A 16,997-nucleotide genomic window follows, 5' to 3' on the forward strand; every position below is an offset into this window, starting at 1 on the left:
CTCACAAACTAGGGCTGATGTGCAGTGTGGCCACATGGCATTTTTTTTCTTAAAGCCAGTGTTTTAAAAGTTAAGGGGTACCTCAATTTCTTCTTTTGTTTGAAAAATCTTACAGTCTGGCGGTACCAGGCCCAAATTCTGGAGCTGGAAGAATCAGAGGGTGTTGAAATGGCCTCTTCCTTTGGATGCGCCCAGGCTCTGGCTTCACAACGGCCCCCCCACCCCCATATTGCTTCCCTTCACCTCCCTGGTTTCTCCGCCCTTGACCCTCACAGAGAGAAATACTTCTCTATCTCCCTCTCTTTTTCCAAGTGTGTCAGGGGTTGAGGGTCAGGGAAGGTAGACCAGGAGAGCTGTGAGACTTTTCTTCTCCCCAGCAAGCTTCTTTCCCTTAAACGTTGTCTTCCTGATCTCATTACATCCCTATCAGATGGATAAATCATTATGTATCGAACCAATCTTTTATTGTTGGATATTTTAAACCGTGACTAAAAGCCACCCAGGCGCCCAACCACCTCCTTTAAATCAGGCACTGTGCTTGTTGTCTTCAAGGAGCTGACACTGTGTGAGGGTAAGTAATAATATTGATGGGGAAAAAGAGAAAATTTTCTCCCAGGTGTTACCCATGGAGGAGGAGGGGTGAGTTCAGATTAAGTGATAGGGCATAGAATGTCTTTGGGAGGAAACATTCGTGGGTGTCTTAGTCCACTTGGGGTGCGATAATACAATACCGCAGTCCGGGTCACTTACAAATGACAGGAATTTCTCACAAGTTCTGGAGGCTGGGAACACAGATCAAGATGGTCCCAGTATGGTCATGTTCTGTTGAGAGCCTTCTTCCTGATTCACAGCCAGCACTTCTTGCTGTGTCTTCACAAGATGGAAGGGGCTAGAGATCTCCCTGGGGTCTCTAATCCCCTTCATGAGGGCTCCACCCTCATGACCTAATCACCGAAGGCCCCGCCTCCTAATACCATGGCTGGTGGGGTTAGGGTTTCAACATACTAATTTGGCAGGGAGGGGGCGGGTTATGTGTGGGGGGACACAAACATTCAGACCATAGCTGTGGATTGTCCTCAAGGAGGACAGAGGCAGGGGCTGGGTTAGCGACACAATTTGCAGGACCCCGTGCAAAATGAAAATGGGGCTTTGGGTCATAACGCAGGAAAATGTGCTGTTGAGGGTAGTAGACTATGAAGGTTTCTCCTTTCTCCGGCCATCTCTCAACTTGCCATGGATTTTCCTAGTTTCTAGTTAATGTTCTAAATAAAAAAACTTAAAATATTAGCATGGAGGTTTTTTTTTTTTTTTTAGGATTTTATTTATTTGACAGAGAGAAGAGCAAGAGAGGGAACACAAGCAGGGGCAGTGGGAGAGGGAGAAGAAGGCTTCCTGCTGAGTAGGAGGAGCCTGATGTGGGGCTCGATCCCGGCACCCTGGAATCATGACCTGAGCAGAAGGTAGACGCTAAACGATTGAGCCACCCAGAGGCCCCAAAATATTAGCATGAGTTGTACTGTTCATCTTTATATTATGCAATGATTACTTTTCAATACAAAAATAAGAGTATTTAACTCCTATGTAGAATCCCAGAAGTTACACAATTCATGTTTCATAGCTCATATGTGCACATGTATTTAGTTTGTACAATAATGGTAGAAATGCTGCAAAAAGTTAACTTAATCATTCTTAATTTCACTTCTTTTTGTTTATTTTCTTTTTTGTTCTGCTTTGTTTTTGTTTTTAATAAAAATTGTATTTAAGGTGTACAACATGATACTTATATATATATATATATATACACACACACACACACACAAACACATAGTGAAATGATTACTGCAAGTCAAACTAATTAACATATCTCCTCACATAATTACCTTTTTTTTCTTGTGATGGTGAGAACACTTGAGATCTATTCTCTTACCAAATTTCCAGTATACACTGCAGTGACTATTTACTACAATCACTGTCCTATACTTTAGATCTCTAGAACTTACCTATTCTACATAGCTGCAACTTTGTACACTTTGAGCAACATCTTCCCTTTTCCCCCACCTCCCTGACCCCAGTAACCACTATTCTATTCTCTGCTTCTACGAATTGGACATTTTTAGGTTGCACATATAAATGATACCACATAGTTACTTTTCACTCTGTAACTGGCTCACTTCACTTTGCATTATGCCCTCTGGGTTTATCCGTTTTATCTATACGACAGCATCTCCTTTTTTAAGGCTGAATAATATTCCATTGTATGTGCGTATTCTCTATTCATTCATCCGTCCATAGACATGTAGGTTGTTCCCATGTCTTGACTATTGTAATGCTGCAATGAACTTCTTGAGATGTGCACATCTTATCAATACTCTACCTTTGGCTAACTGATGGCTAAGGAAGGGCAAAAAGGAAGAGGAACAATCGGTCGTCCCATCTTTTCCTTTTCTTTGGTGTCATAGATGTGGTTGCCCAATACAAGGAAACAGCACCAATAAGAAAGGAAATGAGAGGGATCCTTGGTCATTCATGTGTCTTAGAACGCTATTGCCTTCTGTTATAGGTTGAATTGTGTCCCTCCAACTAGAGATGTTGAAATCTTAACACCCAGGATGCCAGAATGTGACCTTATTTGGAAATAGGGTTATTCCAATGGAGTTAAGATGAGACCAGACTGGAGTAGGGTCTCAATCCTCTGTCCCTGACTGGTGTCCTCTAAGAAAACTGTGAAGGTGGAGGCAGAGATCGCATTTAGGCGGCTGCAGAACAAGTGACATGAAGGACTGACAGCCACCACCAGAAGGCACCAGGAAGCATGGCCTCTTGGGATGCCTCCGGGAATGCCCATGTCTAATAGGTCTAATAGGTCCACTGAAATTCTGTGCTCATGAGACATGGAGAATATCATATGGGAAGGGCGGCAAGGAACAGCAGACAGTCTCCTCGGCCCACGTGCCCGCTCCACTGTCCCCTCAGACTTCATTTACAAACACCATTTTGAAAATAAAACTCCAGAATTTCCGGCAGTGACGGTAGGGTATTAAACCAAGTACAAGGCCCTTCTGAGCACTGGTCTGTGCAACCATAGGTTACACACGTGTGAACTGGCCCCCAGTGGGGAGGGAGATTTATTTGTCTACTTTTTGATCTTCTACCTTTTTTTTTGTTTAAAGATTTTGTTTATTTTACAGAGATACACAGAGAGAGAGGGAACTCAGCAGAGGGAGTGGCAGAGTTAGAAGCAGGATTCCCGCAAAGCAGGGAGCCTGATGCGGGACTCGATCCCAGGACTCCGGGATCATGACCTAAGCTGAAGGCAGCACTTAACTACTGAGCCACCCAGGTGCCCCTACCTTTCTCTTTTAATTAAAAAAGTAATATGGGCCAGCTTTCCAAATGTCCTAGGTTTTGAGCTCTGTTTGCAAAATGCTGTCTTTTTATTCTTCCTGCCTGGTTCTCAGAGATAATCTATAGAGTTGTATCTCAAGAATTTCTGGCCAAGGATCATAAAGGATTTGGCCAACGTTCTTCTGATTATGTACAGCATACTTCTAGAAACAGTTTGAGAGCGTTGGCTTGGTTTCTGGTTAAAGACCAAAGGGGTAAGTAAACAAGGCTTATGTCTTTAGGTTTATGGTCCAGATGTCTTCCTTCTGTCCCTATAAACAGAGCCAGCCTTCATGAATCGAGTTCTAAATGAAGAAATGCAAACCATTAAGACCCAAAAGAAACACTGCTCAAAGTATATGCTTATCTTCCCCTGAAAAGCCGAGTGCCTGAAGAATTTTTATCACTGACCCCTTTGACCCTGCAGGGTGGTCATGCCAGCAAAAGGCTGGAAACAACCTAAATGTCCAGCAGAAGGAGACTGCTTACATGTCTCATGATGGATCCATTCGCTGGGACATGGGATAATGCGCGTCTCTGCAGCCACAGGTGTGGGACCAGGAGGAAATAATAAGGTGCAGAGGGATGTGGACCGTAGACTGTCGTTCATGTGCAAGGAAAAAGGCAGGAATGTCTAAATTATTAAATGCACAGATCACTTCTGGAAGGAAACATAAGGCACCAGTTTTCCTCGGGGAGGAGAACGAGTCCTGGGACCAGAGTGAGAAGACGAACATTTCGCCCTACATATTTTAATGTGAGAGCTTGTATCCCATGAAAAAATGAGAGAAAAAGAAAAATTAAAGTGAGCATCTGGTAATATTAGATTGACTTGTCCACTGAAGCAGAGGGGAAAGGCCAGAGAAATTTTTTTTCCTTATTTTATACATGGGTAATTTGCAGATAGGTAGGATGGTCTTGCCCTGAACCTTTGGCTCCCAACCTGTGGGCTTCAGAGACTGGGGGTGGGCAGGTGTTAAGTGGCTCACAGTGAGCCCTTGATAAAGGTTTGGTTTTGAATGAATGACTGAGTGAACCAACAAATACTTCTTGGCTTGGGTGGGATGTAGTGGCGGGAGAGTAACTAATTGTGTGGTTCCGGGTTGGTGGCCGGAAACCTCTCCTGCTAGGAGCACCGACGTCATTTCTCCCTGTGGACAGGGACTGACCACCCAGACCATCCGTGCATTGCATATTTGTTCTTCAGAGATACCAGGAAAAAGAGAGTCTCCTGTGAATGATACGCAAAGGACAGCAGAGTACCCATGACTTCCTGAATCGTCTTAAAATCGCTCCTGGAGAAAAGCCAAGTATCTGCCTCCCTGGGCCATACAACAGAACTCCCGATAAGGAGAGTGGACATTCAGGAAAAGAGGAGTCCAAGTTAGTGAATCATCAAGGCCTTTCTTCATTTGGTGGACCCTGCATAGAGAGATGATAATGCAGCTATGAGGAAGGAACAACAGCAACACCGACAAAAAGCCAGATCATACCGTGACTTGTTATTCAGTGGAAGGCCCCACCAGTGAGCAAGGACATCATGTCATTTAAAAAAAAACAAAAAACATTGATGGGGCACCTGAGTGGTTCAGTTGGTTACACGTCTGCCTTCGGCTCAGGCCGTGATCTTGGGGTCCTGGGACTGAGTCCTGCATGGGGCTCCCCACTCAGCAGGGAGTCTGCTTCTCCCTCTCTCTCCCTCTGCCTTGCTTGGTCTTTCCCTCTAAACAAATAAAATCCTTTTTTTAAAATTGGCTTTTTTCCTGATTATAAAAGTAATACATGTTTCTTGTAGAAAAGTTAGAAAATACAGATGTCGGGGCACCTGGGTGGCTCAGTGGGTTAAGTCTTTGCCTTCAGCTCAGGTCATGATTGCAGGGTCCTGGGATCGAGCCCCACATTGGGCTCTCTGCTCAGCAGGGAATCTGCTTCCTCCTCTCTCTCTGTCTGCCTCTCTTCCTGCTTGTGATCTCTGTCAAATAAATAAATAAAATCTTAAAAAAAAAAAAGAAAAGAAAAGAAAAGAAAATACAGATGTCCTAGAATAAAAAGCAAAAGAAAATTTCCCATAATCCCACCACTCTGATTATAGTTAATATTTTTACAGATATTCTTCAGTATTTTTTGTGTATGTGTTTCACCAGTCCCTGTTCTAATAGTTTGGTACAATAGAAAAAAATGTGATAAACCTCCCTGTAAAGAAACCTTTGTACTCATCTGCTTCTTTCTTTTTAAATAAATTTCCAGGGATGCCTGGGTGGCTCAGTTGGTCAAGCTTCTCCTTCAGCTCAGGTCATGATCCCACAGTCCTGACATCGAGTCCTGCATTGGACTCCTTGCTCAGTGGGGAGCCTGGTTCTCCCTCTGCCTGCTGCTCCCCAACTTGTGCGCTCTGTATCAGTCAAATAAATACAATCTTTAAATTAATTATTAAAATAAATTTCCAGAAGTGGAATAGTTAGGTCAAAGGATACATTTAAATTTTTTTGAGTTTTATCTTTTAGTAAGAGGGTGTTAACTTATATTCCCAACAACACTTACATTTGTCAAATTTACACGTTGTGTTTCTAAAAATCCTCAACAAGGATGTACCACACTGTTTCTAAAAAGAAAATTTTTTTTAAGATTTTATTTATTTATTTGAGAGACGGTGTGACTGGGGAAGAGGCAGAGGGAGGGAGAAGCAGATTCTCTGCTGAGCAGAGAGCCCAATGTGGGCTCCATCCCAGGACCCTAGATCATAACCTGAGCCGAAGGCAGATGCTTAACCAACTGAGCCGCCCAGGAACCCCTAAAAAATTTTTTTGTAATGTCTTTGCTATTGAGTATGAACATTTTCAAAATGATACTAATCCATTTGAATTTCTTCTTTCACGGCGTGCCTGTTCATCCATTTCTGAATTTTGGTGTTAGTGTTTCATGTAGTACTGATTTACAAGAGGTCCAAATAGTAGTAAGACAAACTTAAGTCACGTTTATTAAAAACATTTTCTCCAATTTGTCATTTGCCTTTTCAGTGATACTCTACATGTCTAAGTCTTGCACACTCATTCAAATATATATACTCATCCTTTGGTTTCTTCCTGTGCTTTGTATCTGGGCTTTCTCCTCTGAAATAATTCACCTATGTTTTCTCTTAATTGTCTTGTGATTTTGTTGTTGTTTGCTTGTAGTTCTTTGGGCTTGATAAAGCTAATTTATAGGTAGGGACCCATAAAATGGAGGCTACCCTAGTGACCTGTTCCACATCACAAATCCAAACCTAAGTCAGACTGCACTCTTCCGGAAACACCTGGCAGGGAAACCTAACATATACCAATCACGAATCTCCAAATTAGCTTTAGCTAGTTTACCTTACCTTAGAAAATTCCAGGACCGGCTAGCCTTCTAAGGAAATCCCCATCCTCCTACTGAGCCAATCATACCCTGCTTCTGTATTGCCTTTTCTAACATCCTGGAAAACTTGTTCTTGCCCCAGATCCCTTCAGAAGACAGCTCCGCTGCTGGTGAGGCACTGTCTTCCCACCCCCCACCCACCCCCCACCCCCCACCCATGGACTGTCTTCCCTTGAATAAAGGACATCAAACTTGTCACTAAATTTTTTTAGTCATTTGACAGGTTCTTATATTTACCTTGGAGATGGTTTAAATAAATCTCTATAGTTACTAATTTCCCCAGCCTAATTTATTGAAGAATTTATCCTTTTCCCCACAAAAGTGAAATGCCACACTTATCTTAAGGATGATACTTAAATATCTTGTATATGCATCTTGACTTCAATTACTCCACTGATGCTTACCTGCCCATTGTTGTACCAACACCACACTATTACAATTGCAGCTTGGCAATATGCTCTAAGATTCTTAGTTTTTCTTCACAGATATTCTTCCCTTTGAGTCTTAGAAAAAGTGTTATGTGTCCTCCCTCACCCACCGCTATCTATCTGTAATCATTAGAATTTTATTAAAAGAACTAATTTGAGGGGCATCTGAGTTGCTCAGTTGGTTGAGCATCAGACTCTTGATTTCAGCTCGGGCTTTCAGCTCAGGACTCTGATTTCAAGGCCCAGGGTGGCCCCACGCTGGGCACAGAGCCCACTTAAAAAAAAAAAAAAGTTAATTTGAGTCAAGTCGGTATTTTCACCTCCTTCTATTTCTCCAAACCTTTCTTATTATGTTTCAACTTTTCTAATTTTTTCATTAACAGCCTGCACTTAACAGTAAATTTATTCCTAGGTATCTTATACTTTCACAAGAGCATATATATATCATATATATACATACACATATATGTATATATATACATACACACATATATATTACATATATATTATACTACAATAAATATATGCGTTACATTAAAACTGCTCTTTAAGCTCCAGTTGAAGCTTATCAATGCTGACTTAAAAATTTTTTTCCAGGTAGGTTATGTGCTTGCGGGAAATCAGAAACTAAAGGTTCTTTAGGCATGCCTATTTTTTTTGTTGTTGTTGTTCGTTTTTTTTTTTTTTTAAGATTTTATTTATTTATCAGAGAGAGAGAGAGAGAGAGCAAGCACAGGCAGACAGAATGGCAGACAGAGGCAGAGGGAGAAGCAGGTTCCCTGCTGAGCAAGGAGCCCGATGTGGGACTCGATCCCAGGACGCTGGGATCATGACGTAAGCCGAAGGCAGCTGCTTAACCAACTGAGCCACCCAGGCGTCCCTGTTGTTCGTTTTTTTTTTATACTTGTCATGGCCATTATTCTTTTACACGAATTATCTTATGTGATAATACATTATCTCCAGCAGGCTGGTGCAATTTTTATTCCCATTTTACAGAAGAAGGTTCCCAGCCTCAGAGTGTGTGAGGAACTTGGCAAAAAACATACACTTTGTAGGTGTATTTGAAACACATCTGTAACTCTCCAAAAGTAACACACACACACACACACACACACACACACAAGTCAGCCAACAGGACAGCTCACAGAAGAGCCAATAGATCAGCTGATTCATGGGAGTGCCTTTCCGAAAACAATCAGCTGAATTAAAATAACAATGCTTTCCATCCACCGTACCCTTCCAAAAGACAGGTTTTCCTCCAACCTAAGACGAGATCTACACTCTGCAGGAACATGTTAAATACTCGTTGGTATACTGATCCTCCTTTAGAATTAAGGACTCGTGGATAACCAAGAGTGGCTTTTCTCGAGCTTTCGTGGGAACTGTCCGTTTGGGAATCTACCTCCCGATAGCAGGACAAGTTTAGGGGAAAAAAAGAAAAAAAACCGTAAAGAAAAAACAGGTGAAACCTACGTAAGGCTGGCTACAGCGGAGCACGCGGGAGACAGAACTTTCTGGGGGCATCCTGCCCGCGCGTTTCACGCGTGGTGCACGCAGGTGGCGCTGCGGTCCCTGCGCTCCGCGTGCAAGCCCACGAGGCGCCCGGGAGGCCACCCAGAGACTCGCGAAGGTGAGAGGAAGCTTTCCACCCAGGCGGGGGAGGAGGGCGGGCAGGAAGCGGAGCCAGCCCTGGCGAAAGAAAAGACTCCAATTCCCAGCCCCCCGCCCCGCGGGGGTGCGGGCCGGCGGCGCATGCGCGACGCCCGGCCCCCAATTCCCCCAGCGAGGGAGGGAGGCCCCCGGCGGCCGGGAGGCTGCGAGCCGCGGCGGGACCCGAGCGCACACAGGGGCGCGGCGGCGGGGGCGAGCCGGGCTGCGGAAGCGGCGGCGGAGAGCGTGGAGCGCCCCGCTCGTCCGTCCTGGCGCGTGCAGGCACCCGAGGGCACCGCCGGCTCGGCCCTGATAGGGGCCTGGCGCCCGCAGCCCCCCACGGCCGAAGAGGGATGCGTGAGTTTCGCCCCGGCTCTAGGGCAGGATGTGGGAGCAGGACAAAGGCTGGGCGGCGGGGGAGGAGTGGGGGACGGCGAGCCGGTGGCCGCTGCCGGAGCCCCAGCCTCGGGCGACCTACCGGAGCCGACAACTTTCTCTGCAACTTTTGCAAAAAGGAAGATAAAAATTCTGCCAGTTGTTGCACAGCTCCAGGTCGCTCCGGCTCCCGCGAGCAGAGGGCAGAGGGGCACCGTACCCTCGCCGGGACCGGAGGCGACCACCAGCTCCGCCGAGCAGGGCAGGAATGGGCGCCCGTTCGGGCTCCAGCTGGGGACGAGCTAGGGTAGGGGTGCCGGGGGTCGGAGTCGGGGAGGGGGGCGTGCTGCGGCTGCTCGAGTTGCCGTGTCCACGCAGGGTGCGCCCTGAGGGCCCGGTAGCGTCGGATCGCTGCGCTGCAAACCCGATGATGGATGAGCCGTGGTGGGAAGGGCGCGTCGCCTCGGACGTCCACTGCACCCTGCGCGAGAAGGTCAGTTCCTCCCCGCCGCGGTCGTGGGGCTGGGCATTTAATGGGGTCTCGATTCGATGTCCTCACGTCGTCCCGCGTAGGTGCTCAAACTCCCGGTGCCTTGCCTTCGTCCTGCCCTTCCCCTTCTCCCGGAGTGTCGTGGGGGGAGACATTTGAGATTGGGAGAGCTTTAACTGGTCTTACTTATTAAGAACCCAGACGGCTCAACGGAGATAGTCACTAAACTCCTTAAAGCTGCGTTTCCCATAGTATTGACAGCTGAGGTAATTTTAAACAGTGCGTTAAAAAAAAAAGACTGTATTTATTTTAATGTGAAATTTAAAAATGTATATCTAGCAAGTTCTGCATAGGCTAGATGGTAATGATTCCCATTGATTGTAACGATGTAGCAGTTAGATAGAAAAAGCTGTGACTCGATGTAAAGAAATGATAGGTAAATGAAAGTACGTGGTATATATAGTTATGCCCCCCTCAAAAAAAAAAAAAATCTCTGGGATGGGACTGAATAAAATTGAAGAAACACTAGTCTAAAAGAGAGATTGCAGAACTGGGAGAATGTGGGGAGAAAACAGACACTCCCCTCCCCCTGCCAGTTTGCCTCTGGGGGCAGCTGAAATGTGATCCCTACACTCACTCCCCTCACCTTAAAGGGAGAAGTGCTGATGGGCACGGAGAAGGTAGAACTTCGGAGGTTGGTGGCATGGCCTGTGTGTCTTGCCTCCTGTTTCTGGGCTGAGACTGGGAAGGGTGGTGTGGGGAACAGGTGTGAAATAGAGGAGTGTGTTGGTTTTCTTTCTTTCTTTCTTTTTTGAGATTTTATCTATTTATTTGACAGAGAGAGCGCGCGCGTATGAGCAGGGGAGAGAGGAAAGGCAGACTCCCCAGTGAACAGGGAACCTGATGACGGGCTCCATGTAGGACCCTGAGATCATGACCTGAGCCACGCAGGTGCCCCCTGTGTATTGGTTTTCTAGGGCTGCTGTGACAAGGGGACTTAAAACAACAGAACTGTGTTCTCTCACAATTCTGGAGTCTAGGAATCCAAAATCAAGATGTTGGTGGGGCCATCCTAATCCTTGGAGTTCCTTGGCTTGCAGATGCGTCATTCCAGTGAGTTTGGCTGTCACAGGGCGTTCTGTTTATGTGTCTGTCTGATTTCTCTCCTTATAAGAACACTACTCATTGGAATAGAGTCCACTTCAATCCAGTAAGAGCTCATCTTAATTAATTACGTCTGAAAAGACCCTCTTTCCAAATAGGACCACCTACAGAGATAATAGGTGGACATGAATTTGGGGACATAGGTAGATACTATTCAGCCCAATATAGGGAGGGAGAGGTCTTCCTTGTGGGGTACCTGGGTCCCTACACAGATAGGTCCCACAACCAGTGCATTTGTATCCATTGTCTATGGAGTTCTGCTTAAAAAGTCACCAGCTGTTGGGGCACCTGGGTGGCTCAGTGGATTAAGCCTCTGCCTTCTGCTCAGGTCATGATCTCAGGGTCCTGGGATCGAGCCCCACCTTGGGTTCTCTGCTCCGCAGGGAGCCTGCTTGTCCCTCTCTCTCTGCCTGCCTCTCTGCGTGGTTGTGATCTCTCTGTCAAATAAATAAATAAAATCTTAAAAAAAAAAAGTCACCAGCTGTTGAGGGTTTTTTTCCCTCAAGGGGGGAGTGGCTGTTTTCCATTATTATTATTACTAACTTTTTTTCCTGTACCTATTAATCTACCTCTGTCTGACCTTGGTTCCCCAGGCTGTAGTTTTTTTCTGCTTCCTTTGGTGCTCTTTTGGGAGAGCAGAATGGCCAGGGTGCAGCCCATTCTGGTCATCTGGAGAAGGAATCCGGGTCTTGGTGGTCAGGTAGAAAGCAGGGATAGCCGTTGGTGTACCAGGCAATCTAGTCTTGGTTCTTTCCCAGAGCTGGTGGCTAAGTGAAGTAGTGAGAACTGCCATGGAAACTGGGCTTCCTTGTTTCCCATAGGCTTGAGTGTAGTCAGTTCTGCTCAGATCTTGGGAGCAATGACTGTCCTTGATTTGTCCCTTTGATGCAGGAAGGCTTTCTGCGAGCAGCATCAACTGAACTAGCTCAGTTACCTGAGAACCCCCCCATCTTTCATACGAGCCTTCCAGCCGCTCAGAGGAGCAGGGGCTGACAGTCCCCTGTTAACTGTGCCTCAGCCACACCGTGGTGCCATGGTAATTTCTTACGGGCTACCCACCTCAGCGAGGACACATATGTCCAGATTTTACAGGTTAGAAATAGAAGCCTCACCCAGGGGTTGATGCCCGGGGTCTTTTAAGGGCAAATCCCACGTTCCTTTGGGTATGGTGTCCTACCTCCTCAATATATTAACTATTTTTCTCCTTTATTTCTTCTCTCTGCCCAAAGAAACAGACGTCCCTCGAGACAGTTTGGCTTTATGGAGAGTTTGCAGAGAAAAGTGAGGACTAGGGGGAACCCACACCAGCCTCTCACCTTTCTTAAGGAATGAGGGCTGGCCTTTAATTTTCCCCAGAGTAATTTTTTGGTAGGCGTCTATTCCAGTAATACGTTTCTAACGCTGTAGGACAACTTCGCAAGTGTCTGGCACTTAGTCGACCCTCATTGTTTGTCACATGTTGCCAGGTGAACACAGAGCACGTTTGCTCGTGTGCTGTTGAATTGTCAGTCATTGAACCAGGCGCGGTTCTGCTCCCTGACAGATGTAGGAAGCAAGGCTGATCACATAGATAATGGCAGCCCCACTTTGTCAGATGTGCGATTCCTGTTCTCTGTGTCTCTCCATCAAATCATCCTGTTTTCTTTCCTTTAGAGTATTTGCCAGTACCTGGATTTATTTTCTGGTGATTATCTTCTCCCCTGCACTAGAATGTATGTTCTGCAGGAATTGGCCTGTGTCTGTCTTGTTCAGTGCCAGTGTCAGTATCCAGAATTGAGTCTCCCTGATCTGAGCAGAGTGGCAAGAAGAATGAATCTCCTTTGGGATTTTTTTAAAAAAGATTTTATTTATTTATTTGTCAGAAAGACAGGCAGAGCGAGAGAGGGAACACAAGCGAGGGAGTGAGAGAGGGAGAAGCAGGCTTCCCGCGGAGCAAGCAGCCTGATGTGGGGCTCGATCCCAGGACACTGGGACCATGACCTGAGCTGAAGGCAGACGCTGAACGACTGAACCACCCAGGTGCCCCTCCTTTGGGATATTTTATAGGAATGTTAGGAGCGAGTGAGGACCTGAGAACTTGGGAGATATGTCACATGACAGGCACTGTGTCTTTCCACTTAATGATTGTTAAATGTGAAGCTCAATGTGAAACGGATCATTGCTTTCACGTAGTGTGTGGTCAGAGTAAGGCCTGGGGCTTGTGACCACCCTCGGAAGGCTTCACAAGTGTGACAGGTAATCCTTATGAAGAAAGGCATCATTATCCCATTGGGCTTTTGGGTGGCAGGGGGTTGAGGCTGGGAAAGCCTTCAGTTTGCCAAAAGTCACGTCCTTGGGACCTAGCAGCTAGACACCATCAGCAAAATCTAAGCAGTTAGCCTAAAGCATCCTGACCATGTCGGGGAGAATGGAACCCTCCTCCCACCCACATCCCTCTGGAGAAATGTCTCCCTCTCTAGCTACTTTATTCCCATGCTCAGCCTTAAATTCCTCCCTTTGTCATCCTTCCTGGCTCTATTGCTTCTGCTGGAACCGACCTAGAACCCCTTTCTCCAGCTCCTTCCTGCTGGGGGTTGGGCTGCCAGCCGGTACGGGGGTGGGGGTGGCAGTGGTGGTCAGGTTTCTTTCTTGTAACACCTGTGCCCTTGAACTTCAGTGAGCAGGAGGCAGGGAACAGATCCTCACTTTTAAAGCATCACATCCTTTAATGTGTCTCTTCCAATGTCCGTGGTGGTTTTTTTTCTTCCACTCATTCTTCTCCCTTAATTCCTTAAACTTCCCCACTGCAAGGCCGACATTTGACTTTTCATAGAAAGTGTTGATCCAAGTCCCTGCTCCGCAGTTTGACTGGGTCACGCCCTCATTGGTTTTTCTATTCCCCTCCCCTCCTTTGGGGCTTCTGCACACCCAGGAGTGAATTCTTCCCAAATCAGGAGCCCAGACTAGATCTACCAATACCAAAATGCTCTTGACACTGGCCACAAGATGTGTCTGCCCAGCTTAGTTCCCGAAATGTGTCATTTAAGCCTGTCAGACCCCATTGGCTGGTTTGGATAAACCCTTAACTTCTGACAGAGCTGCCTGCGGTTGTGGTCTTCAAGGGAGATCCTAAGCTGTTGGCCCTTAGGGCCCCTTCCTGGAGGGTGAGGTGAGGCTTTTAGTATAAGCAGACTTCCCTGCAGCACTGTTGACAAGGGTGATTGGGCTTCCCCCACTCCCCTACCCCTGGGTTGTATAGAGGGGATGGAAGACGGATTGGGAAATGGCGTGCTCAGTGGGCCCACAACACTCACCTGAGGCTTGGTCTCACTGCACCTTACCTGTGGAAGAAGCACATTATTTTGGAGTCTTCCTTTCGCCTGCCCGTCAGGATGGTGTGATCCCTGCCCCACCTGCCTCCCAGGTGTCCCAGAGAAAATACATGGATATGGGCGTACTCAGTCAGCCTTTGGGGCCTCATGGATTTTGGGGTGGGGCAGGGGTTGGCAGGTGCCCCAGCTGACTGAGGAAGCCTGTGCCAAGTGAGGGAGGACGTTTCAGGCTTTGAGCTGGCCCTGTGCCTCTGCCCTTGACTTGTTCTTTGTCTTCCTAAACCACACACCCCCTTGGGTAAAGCGAGCGCAGCCAACGATTCTCTCGTATGTCTGAGCACCTGGCAGGTGACACTGTGGGTCTGCAGTTTTCTCTCTTTTTGTTTTTTTAAAGTTCTTAAACCGTGTACACACACACACAGTGGGGTGGGGTTTTTTTGCTTGTTTGTTTAGGAGACTGCAAAAACAAATAAAAGCAAGCAGAAGAAAGTCAAATTCCTCCTCCAGTCCCAGCACTTGGAAGTAATCTCTGTTGAAACTTTGGGTTAGGTTCTTCTCTTCCTTTGTGTGGATGTCATCATCATGCGTTTTATTTTGTTTTCTGTGTTTTGTTTTTTTGGTAAGAGCCCCGGGGGGGGGGGGGGGGGAGCTTGTCTCTAAACACTCTGTTCAATTCACAGTGTATCATGCCCACATTTCTGTATCATTCTTCTGTACCCAATTCCTGGTTATTGGACACTAGCAAAAAAAAGTAGAAACAAGTGATTGTGCTTATTTAGAATAATTAATATGAGAACATGGTAACAAAAATTAAGCTACACAAAAGGGTAGATAGTGGGGCACATGGGTGGCTCAGTCGTGTGTTGAGTGGCTGCGCTGGGCTCAGGTCATGATCCTGGGGTCCTGGATTAGGACCCCTGCTTAGCAGGGAGTCTGCTTTTCTCTCCCTCTCCCCTCCCCCTATTCATGCTCTCTATCTCTCTCTCTCTCACACACACACACACACCCTCTCTCAAATAAAATCTTGAAAAAAGAAAAGGGGGTAGATAGTGTATAGGCTTCTTTCCACCCTGTTCCGTTGCCCTGGTCTCCCTTTCTAAAAGGTACCACTGATCCCAGCTTCTTGTGAATCCTTCCAGAGTTATTCTCTGCATAAACAAGAACACCTCTGTGTGTGTGTGTGTGTGTGTGTGTGTTTTCTAACACAGGTGTAGTAAAATTTACACTTTCTTGTACCATTTGATTTTTTTAATGTATATTTTGTAATAATTCAGATTTTATCTGTGAAACCAGTGAACAGAATCTCCATGATGAGGACGGATTTTTTTTTCTGTCTTTTCTGCTCAGTTATATAGGAGATACTAATAAATTTTTATTGAATAAATGGCTGAGATATTTCTTTTTGGTCATTTTTAATCTAAATATATATATTTCATCTTACAAAATGCACTGTAGGGATGCCCGAGTGGTTCAGTCAATTAAACATCTGCCTTTGCTCAGGTCATGATCCCAGGGTCCTGGGATTGAGCCCTCCATTTGGCTCCCTGCTCAGAGGGGAGCCTGCTTCTCCCTCTGTCCCTCTCCCCTGCTCATGATTTCTTTCTCTTTCAAATAAATAAAATCTTTAAAAATAAGCCATTGTATAATATATTTCTAGAACTTAATTTTTTTTCTTTCTTAACTGTATACATTAAATAACTTTTTATGTCATTAACTATTTTTCTACGATGCCATGCATCGTGTTTTATTGTGTGGGTACACGGGGATTTGGTTGGCTCATCTCCTTCTTGGATATTTAGGTGGAGTTATTACTCATTTTGAGTTAAAACTGAGTTACAGTCTGCAGTAAGATGTACAGATCTTAAGAGTACATTCAGTTTACAGTGCATGGTGAGTTTGGGTAAATGTATGCAGTCATGTAACTACCACCATATTCAAGATACAGAACAGTGCCAGAGCACCTAGCTGGCTCAGTTGGTAGAGCATGTGGTTCTTGATCTCTGGGTCATGAGTTCGAGCCCTACTTTGGCTATTAAGATTGTTTAAATAAATAAATCCTTTAAGGGGCACCTGGGTGGCTTAGTGGGTTAAGCCTTTGCCTTTGGCTCAGGTCATGGTCTCAGGGTTCTGGGATCAAGCCCTGCATCAGGCTCTCTTCTCAGCGGGGAGCTTGCTTCTCCTCTCTCTCTCTGCCTGCCTCTCTACCTACTTGTGTTCGCTCAGTGTCAAATAAACAAATAAAATCTTTTTAAAAAAAAAAATCCTTAAAAAAAAAAAAAAAAAGATAAAAGCATTACCAAAAGATACAGAGCATTGCCATCAACCTGGAAGCTCCAGTGTGCTCCTTCTCAGTCAGTCACTCTCCATCCTGCTCCCCAGTCCCAGGCCATGGTCTGCTGTTTGTGGATTGTATTTGTCTTTCCTGGAGTTTCATGTAAATGTAGTTACCTGCATGGACTCTTTCCTGTCTGCCTTTTTCTATTTTGCATAATGTGTCTGAGGTCCATCCCTGTTGTTGTGTCTGTTAGGAGTTTATTTTTTTCCTGCTGAGTAAAACTCCATTTGTTTATGTGTATAACACAACAAGTCTCTGTTTGAGGCACTCCCTAGTGTACATTTGATTATAAATTGCACCGTGGTGGTGATCCTAGTCTGTCTGTGGGTATGGTCTTGGGAATAAATTCCTAAAATGAAATTGTTGGTGACAGGGTAAAATGTTAAAAACTTTGCACATTGCCCATTAATAAATTTCCTGAAAGATTGTGTCTGTTTGCACTTCTACCATTGGTGTGAGAGAGT

The 16,997-nt window shown here is 45.7% G+C and overlaps 1 protein-coding gene across 2 annotated transcripts in view; it reads left to right on the forward strand.

The window, feature by feature from the left end:
* The first annotated feature begins 8,846 nt into the window (after nucleotides 1-8,846).
* The window catches only part of CCNJL (cyclin J like), a 53,648-nt gene continuing 45,497 nt past the window's right edge, over nucleotides 8,847-16,997 (forward strand). The window contains exons 1-2 of one of the 2 annotated variants that reach the window (XM_032337136.1): nucleotides 8,847-9,215; nucleotides 9,612-9,726. In XM_032337136.1, the coding sequence (XP_032193027.1) occupies nucleotides 9,668-9,726 (59 nt within the window). In that variant the 5' untranslated portion in view covers nucleotides 8,847-9,215; nucleotides 9,612-9,667. The remainder of the gene's footprint in view (nucleotides 9,216-9,611; nucleotides 9,727-16,997) is intronic. The other variant, XM_032337137.1, reaches the window with a different exon arrangement.

The sequence above is a fragment of the Mustela erminea genome, chromosome 3 (assembly GCF_009829155.1).
Source record: "Mustela erminea isolate mMusErm1 chromosome 3, mMusErm1.Pri, whole genome shotgun sequence".
NCBI lineage: Eukaryota > Metazoa > Chordata > Mammalia > Carnivora > Mustelidae > Mustela > Mustela erminea.